The 18,683-nt window shown below is 60.2% G+C and overlaps 6 protein-coding genes across 6 annotated transcripts; 3 read left to right on the top strand and 3 right to left on the bottom strand.

Annotated features, from left to right (window-relative positions):
* Positions 1-7: 7 nt before the first annotated feature.
* MSY001_2733 (uncharacterized protein) lies at positions 8-2,746 on the bottom strand (the record flags this gene model as incomplete). Its single annotated transcript, XM_018884600.1, has 1 exon — positions 8-2,746. One exon carries the CDS (start codon positions 2,744-2,746, stop codon positions 8-10), a length of 2,739 nt encoding a protein of 912 aa, XP_018741243.1.
* A 207-nt stretch (positions 2,747-2,953) lies between these two features.
* Positions 2,954-4,855, top strand: MSY001_2734 (uncharacterized protein; the record flags this gene model as incomplete). Its single annotated transcript, XM_018884601.1, has 3 exons — positions 2,954-2,966; positions 3,049-3,222; positions 3,432-4,855. The coding sequence occupies 3 exons, from the start codon at positions 2,954-2,956 to the stop codon at positions 4,853-4,855; spliced, it is 1,611 nt and encodes a 536-aa protein (XP_018741244.1).
* Positions 4,856-6,652: 1,797 nt separating this feature from the next.
* Positions 6,653-7,385, bottom strand: MSY001_2735 (uncharacterized protein; the record flags this gene model as incomplete). Its single annotated transcript, XM_018884602.1, has 2 exons — positions 6,653-6,921; positions 6,962-7,385. The coding sequence occupies 2 exons, from the start codon at positions 7,383-7,385 to the stop codon at positions 6,653-6,655; spliced, it is 693 nt and encodes a 230-aa protein (XP_018741245.1).
* Positions 7,386-7,798: 413 nt separating this feature from the next.
* On the top strand, positions 7,799-8,288 carry MSY001_2736 (uncharacterized protein; the record flags this gene model as incomplete). The annotated part of the gene is made up of 2 exons (XM_018884603.1): positions 7,799-8,074; positions 8,109-8,288. The coding sequence occupies 2 exons, from the start codon at positions 7,799-7,801 to the stop codon at positions 8,286-8,288; spliced, it is 456 nt and encodes a 151-aa protein (XP_018741246.1).
* A 429-nt stretch (positions 8,289-8,717) lies between these two features.
* MSY001_2737 (uncharacterized protein) lies at positions 8,718-14,714 on the top strand (the record flags this gene model as incomplete). Its single annotated transcript, XM_018884604.1, has 5 exons — positions 8,718-12,130; positions 12,214-12,317; positions 12,396-13,882; positions 13,933-14,622; positions 14,682-14,714. 5 exons carry the CDS (start codon positions 8,718-8,720, stop codon positions 14,712-14,714), a joined length of 5,727 nt encoding a protein of 1,908 aa, XP_018741247.1.
* A 1-nt stretch (position 14,715) lies between these two features.
* On the bottom strand, positions 14,716-18,562 carry MSY001_2738 (uncharacterized protein; the record flags this gene model as incomplete). The annotated part of the gene is made up of 2 exons (XM_018884605.1): positions 14,716-16,649; positions 16,831-18,562. 2 exons carry the CDS (start codon positions 18,560-18,562, stop codon positions 14,716-14,718), a joined length of 3,666 nt encoding a protein of 1,221 aa, XP_018741248.1.
* Positions 18,563-18,683: the final 121 nt, after the last annotated feature.

Genomic DNA, 18,683 nt, shown 5'->3' on the forward strand with positions numbered 1-18,683 from the left:
ACCTATGTTACAAAGAGCGATCTAGGGGAAGCGCTTTGTCAATGTCCATAACGGTGGATACCGACCCATCCACAAAGGATCTTGGATGAGAAAGCAGTACAGGTGCATAGGGTTGCACGACAGGCGACATGGGTAGGCTCGGCGCCTCCGGCTGGATCGAGTCTTCGGTCATGAGCGATGTCGATGTATCAGGGGACGTGTCGCGCGCATCCGCCGCTTGCAGGACTTCGGCCAAAAATGCCACCTCGTCTTCTTGAATCATCGAGCCACGGATTCGTACCACCATACGATCTGATCCAAGCACGCCATTATGTGGTGGCTCGTAATAATTGGATGGCGGTAGGGGGTACAGCGAGGGTGGCGCAGGGCCGTCGCTGGAGCCTAGCGATGGAAGCTGATCCAGCTCGTTGGCTTGAAGACCACGACACATCCAGGCACGAACCACAGCTAGCGATGGCATATCAACAATCTCTGTCGCTGTGGGTCGAATACTCGGATTGGACTGCAGCATGGATGTAATCATCGTCTGCATCGCTGGGCTCAGGCTCTCCAGGTTGACATCCGAAAAATCATTGCATCGCAATTTGTGCCACGGCTCGCCATTGTCAGGAAGCTCTACGCTGCACGCCGCTTCGAGCATTATCAAACCTAGGCTGAAGATGTCGGCAGGTTTGCCGTATTTGGACTCAAAGATGACCTCAGGCGCAATGTACTCGCGATCGCCCTCGCGCTCCATGACCATTATAGGACTTGAGTGACGCCTGCGCGTCATGCGTCGCGGGAGGTGTTGCACTGCCGCAGCACCAGGCATCATGCCCTGTAGTGAGGGTGACTGAGACGTGTCCGACAATTCCTGCGGAAGAAACTTGTGGGTCTCCAGGTGTGCGCCTGCCAGAACCTCCTGGGCCGTACAACGTGGCCAACGCGTCGCCATGCCAAAGTCAGTAATCTTCAGAGTGCCGACCTCAGTAATGAGGATATTGGCGGGCTTCAAGTCAAGGTGCAACACACCACACCGATGGATGAAGTCAATACCTGCTGAGAGCTCCGCCAAAACTTTCCACAGACGGGCCTCATCCAGTGCACCCACCTGGCGTCCATACTCGGCTAGGACAAATGCCAAGGAACCTAGCGGACACAGTTCTGTCTGGATGAAGAGAAAGCCCTCTTCTTCCCAGGCATCCAGTAGATCAACTACCCCTTCGGCACCAAACCAACTGTTTGTCCAGGTGCTGCGACGCTGCTTCAGCAGACACATCACATCGACTTCTTCCAGTCGACGTACCCGATCCTTGGGACCCAGAAAGGGCCGCTTCATGCGCTTGACGGCAGATACGTACCCTGTAGCTTTCTCACGCACCTTCACCACTTCACTAAACTCACCCGCTCCCAAGACACCATCCACAACAAAGTGCTCTTCAAACTGGCTAGTGCGGGACTCGCGGTATCGCGCAGCTGGTGCGCTATACCCTAGCACATTGACACTAGGTCGAGCAGGCGTGCTGAAACGCACAGGTTGCGAGTGCCGCGGTCGCGTTTTGTCTTTGTGCATTTTTTGGGGCAGCGGCGACTGAGCAGCCTCGTACCACTTCAATTGTTTGCGAGTAGGAGTGTCGGGAGCACCCTCCAGGAGCTCGTCTTGACCGCTCGGGATCGAAAGCAAAGCCCCTGCAGGACCACGTGCGCCTGTAGGAGTGTTTTCCACCCAGGCCCGCGTATAGTCGCGAGACGGACGCGCAATACTGGAAGCATCAAAAGGAACCGGATGAGGCGGACTTTCATTGGCATGCCACTGTGGTGTCGATTGCCGGGGCTCGCCAGATGCTCGCGCAGAAAACAGGTTGTTGGGCGAGTCCATCGACGACGGTCCGCTATCGCTGAAACCAGACTCAAGCGGCGACGCAGGAGGGGGCACATCTTCAAAAGATCGATCATTCTGTGTTAGGCCCACGGGTGCAAATCCCGCACATCGCGAGCTTTGCGTCGGCTGCTCTGACCGCAGCGCCGGTAGTGAATCTTGCATAGCCGAGTCTGGCATTGTCCTGATCGGTGATTTGTTGGGCGAATCAAACACATCATCAGCGTCTTCAAGGCGTCTGGGCGGTCCGAGGGAAAACATGTCTCGCGGCATGGCAATGCGCTCGCTGACAGAGCGCATATGCCGACTGCGACGCAATTGTGTGCGGCCATGGGTGGGTCGCATCTCCGACTGCGGAGCTAAGGGCTGCATAGACACGCTGGGAGAGCGCTGGGAGGTTAAGAAGAGGGGAGAATGCGATGGGAATGCGCCACCCATCGAGCATCCTCGTCGATGCATGCGCACGGTCGTGGCCGCTGTGTTCATTCCAAAGGACGGCTTCATTGGGGTATCTGGCATGGTGGCCGCATGATGTGGACAAGCAGCACTGAAAGAACGGTTGGCCATCGCAGCTTCGACCACCTCACGCAGGGGGCGAGCCATCACAGCGGGCTGGTCAGCACCAGTTTCCGAGACAGAAAGCAACGGTGCAGAGCGCATTGGCTCTGGACCTTTCGCATCTGAGTCATTACCTGAACGGCAAATATCAGACAAGCTAACATCACCACCTAGACTGCGCCGCTTCTTCGATACGAGACCGTTGGTCTTGAACGCGGTCTGCAACGGTCGCACATTGCGGAAGGATACTGATGTATTGGGTGTATTTGTAGCATACATAGCAGGGATTGGCCCAGTGCCATTTGAGGGTGGCGATCCCGTGTGATCCATCGCGATCTGATGGTCACCAGCGGAAGACGGAGGCGCCGCCACCAGACGCGTATCGTGGGAGTAACGAACCGCCCCGTCAGGGACGCGGCGCGCTTTGCCAACACGTGACCAACGGAATGTGCCGGGGCTGACGCGTTACCCCATTCTCCATGCAGGGGCCAGGGCTCCACCAGGTGGTTTTGACAACATTTTGTTCCTTCGATCGCCATGAGCGCCGCATGTGACGGAGCTGAAGACAGACCGGGTGACATGAACGAGCAGTCACTCAGTGATTTAGATACTCAGGACCTTGTTTACTCAAGCTATATCAAAGCTCCACCGACATCCCCTTTCTCAGAAGCGTGGGGCCAATACCGTCTTGAGGTTGACAATTGCCGCTGGCACAAAGCCTCAAAAGGAAGAGTTGAGGGGCGCTGGGTTCGCGCACTATGGGGTGGAGAACTCTACCAGGAGAGACGCTCAGACACAACTGGAAGGTGCGTCTTGGATACTCACGCGAAAAGGGCTGACGACATGATCACTGTCACGTCGATTGCATTGCCTTCTACGCTCCCTATGAACAAGTTTCTGGATATGTTTCGGTTGGCATGCATGTATATGCGCTTTGTCCACCCTGTTTTGGCCGTCACAATTGAAAAGAATATTTTTAATGTCCCGCTTCTTCCCTGCTTGTTGTATGACGAAGTCAAGTCGTTCGAGCAGGTGGAAGCATGGGCGCAGCGTGCTGTCCACGTCCATACCCCATCAGAGAGCGAAGCAGACCAGAGCTTGGATGAGCGTGTTGAGGTGATGCGGGCTTCGCTGGGGACACAACCGTTGACGGTGAGTGAATGTGCCAAGGAATGGCATCTCGTCTTGTCAGGCCGTCCAGACGAACAGCAAAAGGTGGGTATTCTAGTCTACTGTGCCCATACCATCTCGGATGCACACTCAGAAATGCTCGTGGTGCGTCAACAAATGGAGTACCTAGCCAAACTGGACGAAGTACCTTGGCCCCTGCCGGGCGATCACGCCCTGCATCCGCGACAGCTGGCCTGGGGTTCGGAATTGGACCGCCTTCCGTGCTCTCTCATTGAGATGCTTGGTGTTCCATTCGATGCTTTTGATGTCAAAGATGCCTTTCGGCGTATTGACCTTGTTTTGAAGGCCTTTTCGATCCGTCTAGACGAAGGTCGTCCCAAGGACGATCCTGTGTTGACGGAAACGTTCCACATGCGATCGATGTTTACACCTGAAGAAACGTTAGCTCTCCGATGCGCTGCTCGAGCACACGGCTGGTCTGTGACGCAGATCGTGGATGCTGCGCGCCATATGGCCTATATGGAAGTCCGTCGCGCTTATCTGGAAAAGTGGCGCTGGTATCCTATCGAGGAGCGGCTACACACAGACTTTCTAGTACCGGTGGATGCCCGATGTGATTTTGTGGAACCATTTTGCGATAATCCAAATGGATATGCGGGAAATGCTACTGGGGGTTTTGCGACAAGCATCCCTCTTGCCGATCCGTACTTTGTGCCTGCACAAAAGGAACTCGACGTGGATGAATCGAAGCCATTGCACGAGCTCAGTCAAGTCAAAGTGTTGGCCTACGTCACCGAAAAATTGGCTACACAGTACCGCGCGAATATTAAAAAAAATGTACAACGTGCTCGATCAGCCACCCCCCTCTTTGTCCTGTCAGGACTCTTTCTTCCGACATACCCGGGCGACTCTCTCGCGCCGGAAGGATACAGTTCTGTGGGTATTTTGGACAAGCTCCTCCCTCGCACCTACCAGCTACCAGGCCACAAGGAACCCATTCGTGTCAATGACTGGTTTGTCAGTCTTGTGATGTCACGTCATCTTGGCAGCTTGCAGTTCTCATTCCATATCTGGACTTTTATGGATTCCTTACAGCTCTCCGTCATATATACACCTCACATTGGAGAGCAAAAAACGCGCCTCTTCCTTGATACCATCCGTTCCACGCTCAAACTGTTCATCATGGCATATGAACAGCATGGAAGGCCCATCCAAGTTCCTGCACAGCCTCCCACGCCACTGATTCAAACACCCTCTACATTGTGGGAGCGCGTGACGGCGTGGTGTCTAAGCTGGTGGACACATTAACCAAGAACATCGTCTAAAAAATCTTGCATATCATTTTTCATAGGTGCAACAGATATCTTTGCAGAGCTGCTAGAGGCGGGCCCTTTCGCTGAGTCTGAAGCGTTGATATCTCGTAAAAAGTCGTCAATGTCTTGCGCTGATGACCCGGTCTGAGCTGCTGTGGGACGTGGTACAAAGCGCAAAGATGCCTTTGTACCCTGCGCACTGTGTACTCTCTCTGCCGCACGCACATGGGGCGAAGTTGCGTCGCTAGCCACTCGATTTTTGCGCGCTTTTTGCGGCACAGACACCTGCGAGCCATCCACGCGCCGCCAGGTCGCAGCTGAATATCCACCCTGCGTCTGTCGCTGAAAGCGCTCTTTTAATGCTCGGGCTGCTTCTGAATCCTGCTTTTCACGTTGAATTTCATCCCAATCAACGTTCTTTAAGATCTCAAGCTGCGCTTTGCGCGAAGATTGATCATCCCAATCGTCACTCTCATCCTCCGACTCACTCCCTGGCACCTGGCCTTGCATGCGCGCATTAATGTCCATTTCTAGCACTTTATTTTGAAGCCCAGTAATATCGATGTCGGGTTCCGGCTCAGCCTCTTCATCTGTATCCGACTCTTCATATCGCCAGGTATTACTTTTAAGCGGGTGGCGGTGTAAGACCCTTTCCTCATCTTGTACAGGATCAGGCTCGCTGTCTTTGGTAACCGAATTTGTTTCCTCTACTTCATCTTTTGAAAGATTTCCTGTCTTTGGCTTTTCTGGGATACCGTGCGCAGCTTTGTACTTTCTGGACGCCCGCGCTTTGTACTTATTTTGCAGGACCATCGTGGAGGCTAGACGTCAAGTTTTGGCTCCGGCGGATGCCCGCACAAAGCACCAACACCTAATAGATCTTTTTAATTATGCTATATTTCATCTATGTGGGTGCCTTATCTGTAGTGGGGAACGCGGATGGCGCACACTCATACGGCGGCGTGGTTCGGCGACCTGTCGTATGTGCCCCCAAGCTAGTGCATGTGGAGGTCTAGTGAGACCCTGATTCGGCCGAACTCTCTATCCAGCGAGCCGGGCCGCCAAAGCATCGCTCTACGCGAACGCCGCCGTTGCACGCGCCCACACTCTAACCATCATGGCCTCTGCTGCTTTGAGTGCTCTTGGATACGCTGGCTTTGGATTCCTGGCCCGCTGCTATGCACTGGGTATTCAGAAGCGCAACATTTTTGACAGTATGTGACTGTTGGCAGGATATACTGACTCTTAGACCCGGGTGGCCATCTCGCTTTCGCTGGTGTTTTCGGCGCTATCGGCTACTGGTTGCACGGTGTCAAGAAGTCTCAGGAACAGCTCCTGGAGAAGAAGCAGGAGCAGCTTCTGGAGCGTCGCAAGGCATAATCGCAGTACTTGTGTAAGACCTTGCTCTATCGTCGCTGGACGACAGGCGATCCGTTCAATTCATCGCAATACCAGGACGACACTTTGGGTAAACTGTAGATGGACCAGTCTGCATACTGTCCCTAATTGTAGATGAAATTGCCTCATGCTCTGCACATCGGCCCACAGCGTTGACCCTGTCTATGGCGCAGGATATCCTTAGGCATCGAGTCCACTCACAGTCACATAGACGAGACAAGACATGCGTTGCATTGGAACAGCGCAAAGTAGTCTACAGGAAGAACGAGTGGTATTACCACCACAAGAATGATATCGTCCCAAGACTTATATCGACATACTGCCGACGACCATGACACAGCCGCCTAGGAGCGGCTTCGGCAGATTTTTTGAATGGAAATGATACTGAACGCACTTAAGCGGCCAGGCGCTGCTTCCTCTCGGCCAGGCGCTGGGCGACCAAGGCATCGTAGGCGGCCTTGGCCTCCTGCTTTTTGACGATCCGCTCCTTCTTCACGCGGCGGGCGTCACGCTTGCGCTGCAGGCGCTGAGGGGTAATGAGACGCTGGATCTTCGGGGCCTTGGTGTAAGGCTTGGCACCCTCCTTCTTGGGCTCAATAGTGCGGCGGATGACGTACTGGCGCACATCGTCATCCTTGGTGAGGTTGAAGAACTTGCGGATGTCTGAAAATGTCAGTATATCTGCAATCTTCATCATACGTACGGTTGGCACGCTTAGGACCAAGACGCTTGGGGACAGCGCTCTCAGCGTCAGTAAGACCGGGGATCTCCTGCTCGCCCTGCTTCACGATAATGCAGTGCAGGGCCTGAATATCAGGGCCCACAATGCAGCCGCGGACGGACTTCCGACGACGCTGACCGGCGCGGCGCACACGGTAGCACGAGTCGCCCTCACCAAGGAGCAGGCGAACACGCTGAGGCAGGAGGACACCCTGCTTCATAGGGAAACCCTGCTTGTCGTTACCACCGCCGATGCGAAGGACGTAGCCCTTCCACTCGTCACCGAGAGAGTCGACCTCAACGTCCTGAGACATGCGCTTGTCGTAAAAGCAGCGCACCAGACGCTCGTCCATGAACTCGAACGACTTCTGCGCGCCCGTGGCAGGGTTGGCGACGTTGATCTTCATCTGTACAGAAAAGATGTGTTAGTAACAAAATTCTTTGAGGCCTCGCTCTGCTGATACCAACCTTGCGAAGGTTGCACTCAAAGTGTGATGTACAGAGAGGCCGGCGGCGCCGTGTCCGAAAACCCTGGACTGCGAATATCTGGTCACGTGTAGTATAGTTTCCTGATAGAATCACGTGGATTTGTTGAACCCACGTGAGCCGATCAGCCCTCTGCTGCGAAGGCAGCACTACCTTTGTGCTCCTCACCAGCTCAGGTCTTCAAGTCAATAAGAATCTGGTACGTCAGTGGCATGCTGTTGTGCCGTTTGTTTCGTGGGTTCAAAGTACCGGCGTATTCAACGCTGTGTACTTCCACTTTAAACGGCTCAGCAGCGATGATCTATTAGAATGAAAACTAACAAGGGCAGACACCATGGGTCGCATGCACTCGAAGGGTAAGGGTATTTCCTCGTCGGCTCTGCCGTACAGCCGCTCGCCTCCGTCGTGGCTGAAGACTTCGCCTGAGGAGGTTGTGCAGCAGATTGTTAAGCTCGCTCGTAAGGGTGTCACGCCCTCGCAGATCGGTGCTCAGCTCCGTGACAGCCAGGGTGTTGCCCAGGTCCGCTTTGTGACCGGTAGCAAGATCCTGCGTATTCTCAAGAGCGAGGGTCTTGCCCCTGAGATCCCCGAGGACCTTTACCACCTGATTGTATGTACAAAGACGTGGTCACTAACCCTATCAGAAGCGTGCTGTGAGTGTGCGCAAGCACCTGGAGCGCAACCGCAAGGATATGGACAGCAAGTTCCGTCTCATTCTTATCGAGTCGCGTATCCACCGTCTGACTCGCTACTACAAGACTGTCGGTGCTGTGCCGCCTACCTTCAAGTACGAGTCGTCGACTGCCTCGACTCTTGTGGCGTAAATTTGATGATTCCCTGTGAAATGCATTTGCGTTAGCTACCTGAAGTGGAATTGTATCCTATGCTACTTGACCACGCGTGGGAGGTGGCCCAGGCTTGTCGCAGGCTGATAGTATTCGCCTTCTATTAGCCGCGCCTGCTGCACATAGACCTCTCTTTGGTGCAGCAATGAAAATCCATTTGGCTTGCCGAGCTAGGATCGTAGATAGCCAGGAGGCCCGAGAAGTTCGGTAAAAGCCACCGGCACCCGTTGGCCCGATGGTTGATCGGGCCCTGCACGCGCGACATCCTCCCGCCAAGTCGCACTTCATCTCACCTGCCTCCCATCAGATGCATGTATATACCCCTATTTAAATCTAGGAATGTCAGTTGGACCCTCGGAGCTATGTGAAAGCCGGACATCAGGATCCACGGGCCCCCATGCACCCGATATGCATGGTACCTCACTCCATCGTCCCGACACGGGGGTGTCTGTGCGTCGGCCCCCACCGCCTATCCAAACGGCCCTGGACAAGGACTTGGCCGAGGACGATATGTTAGATGTTGAGCCTCTGTCTCTTCCGAGTGTGTTAAGTCCCCTGCAAAGAAAATTTCCCCGCAAGGAGTCCCCGTCGGTGGCGACGGATCATCCGCTCGATGAGAAACGAGAGATACCCGCGGAAAAAGCCGACAAGCAGCCAAAGTTTCGGAGTAACCGTGCCTCCAGGCCGCCCTATCTCAACCTGCCACCTGAATGGAAGCAGGGGCATCCAGCCCTCACGGTCTCTGCTGTGTTGTCGCGCTCAGGGCAGCTGCACCCGCTGCCATCGCGTCAGGGAAGCACAAGCGATACAAATGTCCCTTGGAGCGACTATTTCCAAACATGGGAGAAAGAGAATACCTCACCCAAACAGAATGAGAACGATGATACCCTTCTGTCTACATTGCCCGCTACTGTTCGTGACCTTGTCAGTACCATTATGAAAGGCACCGGTCAAGCGTCCGACAAGAAACGAGCGGGTCAGCATCACACGGGTAGCGCCCTTGAAGCTATTGGTGCGCTCTTTCTTCGCCAAGACAGCGGTGGACGTCTCGCGTATTTAAGTTCGAACCGCAGTTGGTCAAGATCGACGTCCTCTTCGAGGTTCAGTCTTCCGTATTGGCTCTTTATCCCTGAATTGGGCCCCTGGATTCCGTCCTTGCATCAATGGCGTGTGCACTTCACCGAGTGGCTAGCCCGCCAATGGAGTAACAGCCAACCCCGCGCGCTGTTCTCCTCGGCACAACATAGCAGGGAGCACGACCTTCCCGGGACGCCCCTGATGATGCCTGGCGGCTTTCTGCTGGACAACGACGACTTTCAGATGCTACCGCCTCCCCTTCTTGATGACAGCAGCGATGCGCGCAGCTTTGAGGGCCTGTTGGGCGTGCGTCGAATGCGTGAACAACTCGCGCGAAGCCAATACCTCGACCAGCTCCGCCTCGCGAACCGACCAGCTCACCGTGTGGATACATTTACGGCTTTTTTCAATTTTGTGCGCTCTGCTCAGGCGTCCGAGTCGCGTCGCCAAAAATCGCGTGGCCATGCCGCTCAAGCCCCTGTGTCTGAGCTACCCGCGGTGCCGTTAGGGAAGCGCAGGTATTCAGGGTCTCATGTGACAGAGGAAGCAGTAAGTTCGGCTCTTCCTGAACGATCTGCGCCTATACGTCGCTCAGCGCCTGCCATTTCGGCAGAGAACTTAGCTGACAGTGCCCCGGAGTTTGAGCCCACGACGGAGGACGTAGCGCCGTCACCCGGTGCCAAGGGGCGGCTGACGCCTCTTTCCCTGCTGGAAAGCACCACGCCCCTGCGTGGCTCGCCCGCCTCTTTTACACCCTCGCAGAAGTCGGAGAACACGACGCCCACGTGGAAGAGCGAGACAAGCCTAAGCCATGCGTGGGTGGCCATTTCATTCTTACTGGCCTATGTGACCTTTGTACCTGACTTTGTCGTATTTGTGCTTGCCCATCTTCTCGATGTGCTGATGGATGCGTATGAGTGCGCCACGTACCTGTTTTGGTTCTTGGGTTGGGCATGGAAGAATATGACTGGGCAGACCATCTTGGGCCGCATTGTCATTGACAGCTACTTTATGTTCCAGAACGAGTGGGAGCATGTGGTCCGTGAGGACCACGAGGGGACTGGCGACCCGATGCGTCGCTTTCTGGGGATCCCTCTGTTTCCGCGTCCGCGTGGGCTGAGCACGGTGCAGGTTTTACGGAGCATACTTGAGCTGGCGTGCATTCAGGCGGTAACGCGAAGGCAATATGAGCACGAGGGAGCAGGCCTCGTTCGTATGACATGGCAGCGCTCCGAGCCATCGCCGGGGCGGTCGACTGAGCCGAAATCGCGCATGAATGCGAATGACGACGAGGATGACGACAAGGATTTGCTCGTCACGAGCCAGTCCGTTGATATTCTTGAACTCTCGCGTGTAAAGCCGTCCCGTTCGGACGAGCGCGAGCGCGACTCGCCGCAGGACGCCGCGGCGATTCTCTGGGACGAAGATGGGGCGGCCCTGGTGCGGAACATCAAGTGGGCTGGTCAGCTAGCCATGTCGGCCTATGGCCTGCGTGTGCTGATTGTGGATTTGCCGCCGGTGTTCACACCCTCGGGCCGCGAGCTGCCGCGACAGACGTTTGCGCATCTGACGCGTCTAGATGCGGACGACGTGTTGCATGCAGATATCCAGACGCTGGACATGGAGGCGACGTACCTGCCAACTTTTTATGTGGTGCGTGATCTGAGACGCAAGGTCGTGTGTGTGGCCGTACGGGGCACCCAAAGCTTTGCGGACATTGTGGTGGACTTGGACATGAAGACGGAGGACATCACCGCGTCGCTTGCCGAATGGCGCGGCATGGAGTTGGACCCCAGTGCGGAGCGGTATGCGTGCCATGCGGGCATCTGGCGAGCAGCCAAGACGCTCGTGTCGCCGGGCTCGACGCTGTTCCAGAAACTGTGTGAGACGCTCAACGAGCACAAAGACTTCGGCCTGGTATTTGTGGGCCACTCGCTGGGTGGAGCTATTGCGAGTGCGGCGGCGATTATGCTGTCCGAATACCATCTGGAGAATCCTGATGTCGATCCGCGCCAGGGCTGCTGGCGGACCACGGCACAGGATGGTTTTCCGGCGGGGCGCCCGATCCGGGCTGTCACGTTTGGACACCCGTCGACGCTCTCGCACACGCTGCAGCGGCGTACATCGTATGGCCATGTGCCGCTCGTCACGACCGTCATTCTGGGCAGTGATATCATCCCGCGCTTCGGGCATGGCCAGGTACGCGAGCTGCGGCGTGTGCTGGGCGCTCTGACGCGCGTCCGTCGCCGCCGCGGGAGGGTGCTGGCGCCCACGCAGAAGCGCGATGACGACGACATATCCATGCATATCCTGCGCCGGTTCTGGGACTGGAGCTCGATTTGCCGCACGAAGAACCCCGATGCCGTGATGCTGAACCGCAAGGCCCGGCTTGAGGCGCTGTTCTGGCGGCTGCGCTGTGCAGTAGAGAACGATCTGTTCTCGCAGGCCAAGCAGCGCTTTGACCAAGCCGTCGCACAGCAAGCACTTGCGCGGCACACGCCCCTCTCGCCGTGGATCCCGGCGTCGAGCCACGCGGACGTCCCCCTCCACACCTTATCGAGTCGCCGGCAGCGTCTGGACTATGCGACACTGCGCAGCGAGACGGCACAGGGTGGTGTGCTGGTGCCGGCCGGCCGAGTGGTGTGGCTCTCTCAAGGCGAGCTATACGAAATTACGAACCCGATGGCCTTTTTCAGCCTACCTGACCTGCATGTGAGCATGTTTGCGGACCACTTTCCGGCCGCGTACGAAGAAGCCATTTTGGCCCTGGGACGAAGTGGAGCTCATAGCTGACATAATGTTCCAATTGCCAAATTATGGGGGCCAGCACCACCGGCAAGGTACTCGCTGTCCATCAGGTTGTCTGCCGCTGCTCCGGGAACGAGTCCTTCATGCTCGATCCGGCTGGGGCAGCGCCCAGGACCCTGGCCTGTATGGTATCGCCCGGATCGTGTTCGCAGGATCCATGTATGGACATGCACTGCACGGCCGCCTGCGACGATGCCACAGCGTGCCACGAGTGCGAGGCGTCCTTACTATGTGCGGCGGACACCACGCTGTGCTTCGACCCAGCGTGTACGCTTCCGCCGTGCGACCAGGAAGACCATGTGTCCAAGGCCCTGACGTTTGGCGTTCTGCCCTGCCCCTGCACGCATGACATGTGCTGCCCCCCGGGGCGCGACCCGGCGCCGACGGGCCTTTGCCCCAGTGATCCGGCGCTGCACGCGGCCTGTACGTCAGCATGCTCGTACGATTTGTACGCGCTCGGCATCGACACACATTGTCACATGCCTGTCGCCCAGGGCTGGGATCCATCGCTCGCGCATGCAGGTGCCTGCGTGAGTGTATGCGATGGCTTCGTAACGCCGTCCGCCACATCGCTGGCCCCTGACGACCCATCCGCGCTCGACATGATGCATGCGCGACAGCTCTTGGACCACTGCTGCGCATACTGCCCACCAAAAGGCGCATCGTGTGCGCTTCCTGCGGCAGCCGCCCTGTCTGAGGCCAAGACGCCCGCGTTCCGTGCGTCGGACGGCTCGGTATCGAGTGAGACGGCATGCTCGACGCCAGCCTCCCTGCTCTCCCCACTTTCGTCCCCCAGCGTGCACCACACGGGCCTCCGCGGCATGTTCCAGTGCCAGTGGGCCGAGTGCCAGGTGTGCATGTCGACCCTCGAGGAGCTGGCAGCACACGTCCAAAAGGACCACTTTGCGCAGATGGCCTCCCCGCTCGTCGGCAAGCCGTGGACACCGAGCGTCGAGCCCTTCGCGCCCGCGCCGTCGACCCCATGGATGGCGCCGCCAGCTGCGCCGTCGTGGCCCGCGCTGCCCGCGGCGCCCACGGCCGAGGCGCTTGCGCACGGTGCGCCCGCATCCGAGGGCCGCCAGCGGCATTGCTGCGGCTGGATTCACTGCACCGAAAGCTTCGATACGCACGCCGAACTTACAGCCCACATCGCGCAGGTGCATGTTGGCTCCGGAAAGACCGAGTACGAGTGTGGGTGGGTCGGCTGTGAACGCGCGCAGCAAGGGCGCAAGTTCACACAGAAGCAAAAGGTGCTACGGCATATCCAGACACACACGGGCGACCGGCCCTATGTGTGCCCCGAGTGCCACAAGCGGTTCAGTGAGGCCAACACCCTGGCGCAGCACATGCGCATTCACACAAACGAGCGCCCGTACAAGTGTGACTTCCCTGGCTGCAACAAGGCGTTTAGTGTCGTGGGCAGCCTCACGATCCACAAGCGCACACACACCGGCGACCGCCCGTTCAAGTGCCCGTACCCCGGCTGCGGCAAGCAGTTCTCGGAGAGCAGCAACCTGAATAAGCACATTCGCGTGCACCGCGGCGATAAGCCGTTCCGGTGCCCCGAGTGTGCACGCTGCTTTACGCGGCCGGACCAGATGGCGCGGCACCGCAAGGTGCACGCCAAGGCGCGCGCCGCAGGGCCCCACCCCGCTGCGCCGCCGCCCGCCGCACCGGACGCCGCGCCGGTCCTTGTGGAGGCAGCTCTCCCATAGGTATCCTCGTCACTATGCTGCAGGTCGGCGGCCACCCAGGCACGGTGCATGCCCACGGTGCCTGGGTCGTCAAACAGTGCCTCGCGACAGAGGCGTACTTTTACCAGGAGACGTGGGCGCCGTATCCTAGCGTGGCGGCCGCGGCGCTCCAGGCGTGGATGCCCGCCTGCTGGGGCATTGCCGACGAGCAAGGGCACTGGCTGCCAGGGTGGCCCCAGCGCACGCTCCCGCCGCCCCCGCCGTGTGGGGCGTACACACTGTATCTGGAGAATCTTACGGCGCCGTTTGTGCGGGCGAACGTGTGCGATATCAAGCTCGGCACAGTGCTGTACGACGAGACGGCACCCCAAGTGACCCCAGAGAAGCGCGCCAAGATGGAGCGCAAGGCGCGCGAGACGACGAGTGCAGAGCACGGGGTCCGTGTCACCGGCTGGTGTGCGTGGGACGAGCGCACGCAGGCATTTTCGCTCGTAGGCAAGGAGCCCGGCCGCGCCGCCCGCACTCGTGGCGATCTGTGCGACCTGCTGCGCCGCGCGCTCGGCACGGACGATGCGCGACGCGCCCAGCTCGTGCGCACGCACCTGCTGCCGCGCCTCGGCGCCCTGCGCGAGGCCCTGGCGGCGATGCCACTCCGCCTACGCAGTGCGAGCGTGCTTGTGGTGATGGAAGGCGATGCCGCTGCCCTCGATGCGCGGCTCGCGACGGGCGGTCCCGTGCTGGATGTGCGCCTCATCGACTTTGCGCATACGTGCTGGGCAGATGCGTGTGACAGTGGCGCACTCCTAGGACTACAAGTGCTGTATGAGCTAGGCGGCCGCCTCGCCGCGTAGCGTCTCGGCAAGCGCCGACCACTTGGCCGCCTCGGCCGCGTGGGTATCGTGCGCAGCCTCGCTGGGCAGGCGCGCAGCGAGGGCGCGGGGCACGAGCGCACACAGCTCGGCAGGGCTCGTGCGGTCAGAGTGCCGCCCGTACTCGTACGTGGCGTACTCGCGCACGAGGCGGGCCAGCTCCGTGTGCATACGCCCAAGGCCCGCCAACAGCATGACCTCGTGCTCGGGCGTCGCGAGCTCAGTGACGCCGGCAAACAGCTGCGCATACGCCGTGAGGATCTGGGTGAGTGCCTCGCACGCATGGCCGCGACTCAGGTCCGTGTGCGACGACACCCAGCGCTCGAGGAACCCGGCGCCTGTGCTCGGCGCGCCAGGCGCTGCAGGCGCACCGACCGTGAGCGCCTGCAGCGCCTCGACCTCCGCGTTGAGCGCCTTGGCGATCAGGGGCCACGCCTCGAGCACGTGCTGCATCAGCGCCGACTCGAGCTCGGGCATGAGGCAGTGGCGCGCGGCCGCCACGCGCATGAGCGCCTGCGTCAGGTTCGCCATGGTCAGCAGCGCAAGCACAGGCAGGTTCGGTAGCGCCAGCACAGCCTGGCGGAATTCGGCCCACAGGGCCATCGGCGGCTCCATCGCCTGCCGCCACGTCTCGCGCGTGACCGTCGCCCCCTGCGTGCGGCTCTGCTCCGCGGTGAGGCCCAGCATGCTCGAGGGGGGCATCATCGGGGCGCCTGGCGCGCGGCTCTCGTGCATGCCGACGCCCGCAAAGAAGCGCGCGAGAAAGGCGTACTCGGAGCAGGCCGTATCGAGGAACACGAGCGCGAGGGTGTGGAAGAGGTGCTCAGGGCACGTCACGAACGCGGTGTCTTCGCTCTGGTACGCGAGGACCGCTGCATCGTCGGTGGATGGCTGGGCATACTTCTGGCGCTCCTGCGCGTACACCGCTGTCGGGTACCGCGCGGCTTGCGCGACGTGCATGGCCGGCTCGCTCCAGCGGTGCAAGATGCGCTTGAGCTCCCGCACGTAGCGGCGGAACGCCACCTCGTAGTACAGCCGCACTGCATTCACGTACGACAGCTGCACCTCGGCCGCGACGCGCGGCGCATGCGTCGCCACAAAGTGGTACAGCGGCTCATTGTGGGGAAGCACCACGGAGAACTGGAGGATCGGCAGCGTCGTCGAGACGGAGGTGCGGATCGGCTCCCAGAGCGCCTGCAGGTGCGTGTAGATCTTTTGGATCATGAGAGTGCGGCACTGCTCCGCGACCGCCGCGACCTCGGCGCGCGCACTCTCCGGCGGCGGCGTCGGCAGGGCTGCCTCGTACGCGGCCACGACGCGCTGCTGCTCATCGACGCAGCGCACCGCATCTACCCACGCCGCCACATCCGCGCTGACCGCCGTCTCACACACGAGCCGCACGACGGGCGGCGGCAGCGCAGCTGTCGCGAGCCACTCGGCCAGCGCAGCCGCGTCCGTCTCGCGCTCGTCCAGCTGCTTTTCCAGTGTATTGAAGCGCTGCTGCAGCTGCTCAATATGCTCCGATGCGCGCTGGAGCTGCGTATGAAACTGCTCAAGTGCCGTGCGCATCGTCGCGAGGTCCCGCCGCGACGTGCGCCCCTGCGCCGCGAGTGCCTCCCAGACAGGCAGCCGCGCCTGCACAGCCGCATCGTGCGCATGATCCGCCTCGCGGATCTTGGTCTCACATAGCTCCGTGACAGACACGCCCGACGCGTGCGTCGCGTCCGCCAACGCAGCCGCCAGCGCCGCTGCGCCGTCGCTCATCGTGGACGGGGGAACGCCTGCCGTATGGAGGTGTGTGATGTGGAGACGCGGATGGGTATCTACAAGCCCGCTACCAGCGCGGCAGGGCGGGCGTCGCACTACGGTGGAGCGACGACGAGAGGTACGAACTGGGCGTCCGTGGGCTGGCCTCGACGACAGGTGCATCGTCGGCAGCGGGCGCTGCAGTCTCGTCGAGGCGGTGCGCGGGCCGCGCATCGCGCGCGCGCGCGTACGGCGTGTTGCGCGAGTGCGACGCGACGCGGGGGCGTGCGGCAGCGGGCGTAGCGCCGCGCCGCGCTGTCGCAGCACCTGTGCGGGGCACGCGCTTGACGTTCGTCGCCGGCGTGGCCGGCACCGCGTTCGCCGCGCGCGATGCGGCCAGACTCGCGGTCCGCGCACCAGCGCTCGATGGCGCGCGGTGTGCACCGCGCGCATTCTCCTTGGTGCCGCCCAGCTGGTCCTGCAGGTACTCGATAAAGCGCTGGCCGTCCATGAGGAAGGGGATGCCATGCTCGGCCTCCCATGCGGGGAGCACCTTGAGCAGCTCCTGCTCCAGCTTGGGCTTCTGTACCTTGACCCGCTTCCGCATCTTTTCCTCGCGGAGCAGCCGCCCAGGGTCGCCGCGGTTGCCCCGGCCCAGCAGGCGCGAGCCGTCCTGCGCGCTCTCCTCCAGGGCACGTGCTTCGTCACAGATCGCGCGGTACCGCCCGATCAGGCTCAGGATCGGCGCGCGCTGCTCGAGCATCTCGGCGAGGCGCGCATAGACCTGCTCGTGCTCGGCGAGCAGCTCGTCCCAGTCGAACGAGGGCGCCGCACTGTCGTCCTCGCCGGGCAGCGGCACAAAGTACGCGGGAAACATGGACTCGCGCTCGCTTTCGCTCATAAACAGGGCATCCCACTGCTCCCAAATCTGCTCGCGCGTCTTCAGCACAAAGAGCGCCATGTGCTGCGACTTGAGCGCGCGCATCTTGTCGAGCTCGGTGCGGTACGCATCGACCACTTGCAGTGTGCTGCCGCGGTGGTCGAGCACGAACGCGTCCATCTCTGTCTCAGGCACATCAAAGCGCATCCACAGCTCACACAGCTCGTCGTAGTACGACTGGATGCTCGACTCGCGCGCAGTCTTCTCCTGCTCGAGCGACTCGCGCAGCGTCGCACTCTGCTCAAGCACCGTGTCGCTCGGCTGCAGGAGCGCAGGCGCAGGCGCCTCGCTCTCCTGCGCGGGTAGCGGCAGCGGCTCGCCGTGCGACTTGGTCGGCGTATCCGTGAGCGCCATGCTGAGATCCGCAGGCGCAGGCGCAGCGGGGCCAGGCGACTGCACGTCGAACTGTCCATAAAAGGCGCCATCCGCGCTGAACACGGGGACCTGCTGTGTGTAATGCAGGATCGCCAGGTGGAACGCGCTCTCGACGGGGTGCGCGGCGAGCGCCGATGCACGGCCGGCGTGCACGGCGACTTGCGGCGCAATGTGCAGCTCCGACCACAGCTGGAGAATCTCGCTGAGCTGCGCCTCCATCTGCACTTTGCGTGTTTTGTACACCTGCTGGACATGCTGCAGGTACGCCTCGCACTGACGCAGTGTTTCGGCGGACACGTTACGCAGGGCGTCGCCTTCCGCGTCCGTCGCGGGCGGCGGCCCACCAGCCTCGGACATGCACGCATTCAGCGTGCGGGCCTGGCCCAGCAGAGCATCGCACTGCTCGCGCTGCGCCGCGTACAGCGACTCAAGACGCGCCTGCTCCGCGGCGAGTGCGTCGCGCTGGGCCAGCAGCGGCATCGTCGGCGTGATTAGCGCAGGCACTGCGCCCGTAGCGCGACCGAGGCGCGCGATGCGCTCGTGGTAGTCCGCGCACGCCGCCTGCACGTCGGCGACCTGCGCCTCGACCCGGCGCACCTGCGCATGGATGGCCTCGTGAATGCACGTCGTCAGCGCGGCCATCGCCTCCTCCAGCTTCTCGGGCGCGCTTCCGAGACGTTCATGCAGTTGTGCGAGCTCATGACTCGACGAGTCTATCAGCGCGCGGAGCGTGGACGCATCCATCGCCCAAGCGTGTCGACCGTCGGGAGGAGAGAACACACGCCCACCGCACGTGGTCCGACGCGTCGCGTGTGTTGGTCACGTGATATCATCCCCCCGGTGGGCCGCCGCCGCCCCTCCCACT

Source organism: Malassezia sympodialis, genomic scaffold, assembly GCF_000349305.1.
Source record: "Malassezia sympodialis ATCC 42132 genomic scaffold, msy_sf_13, whole genome shotgun sequence".
NCBI classification, from domain to species: Eukaryota; Fungi; Basidiomycota; class Malasseziomycetes; order Malasseziales; family Malasseziaceae; genus Malassezia; species Malassezia sympodialis.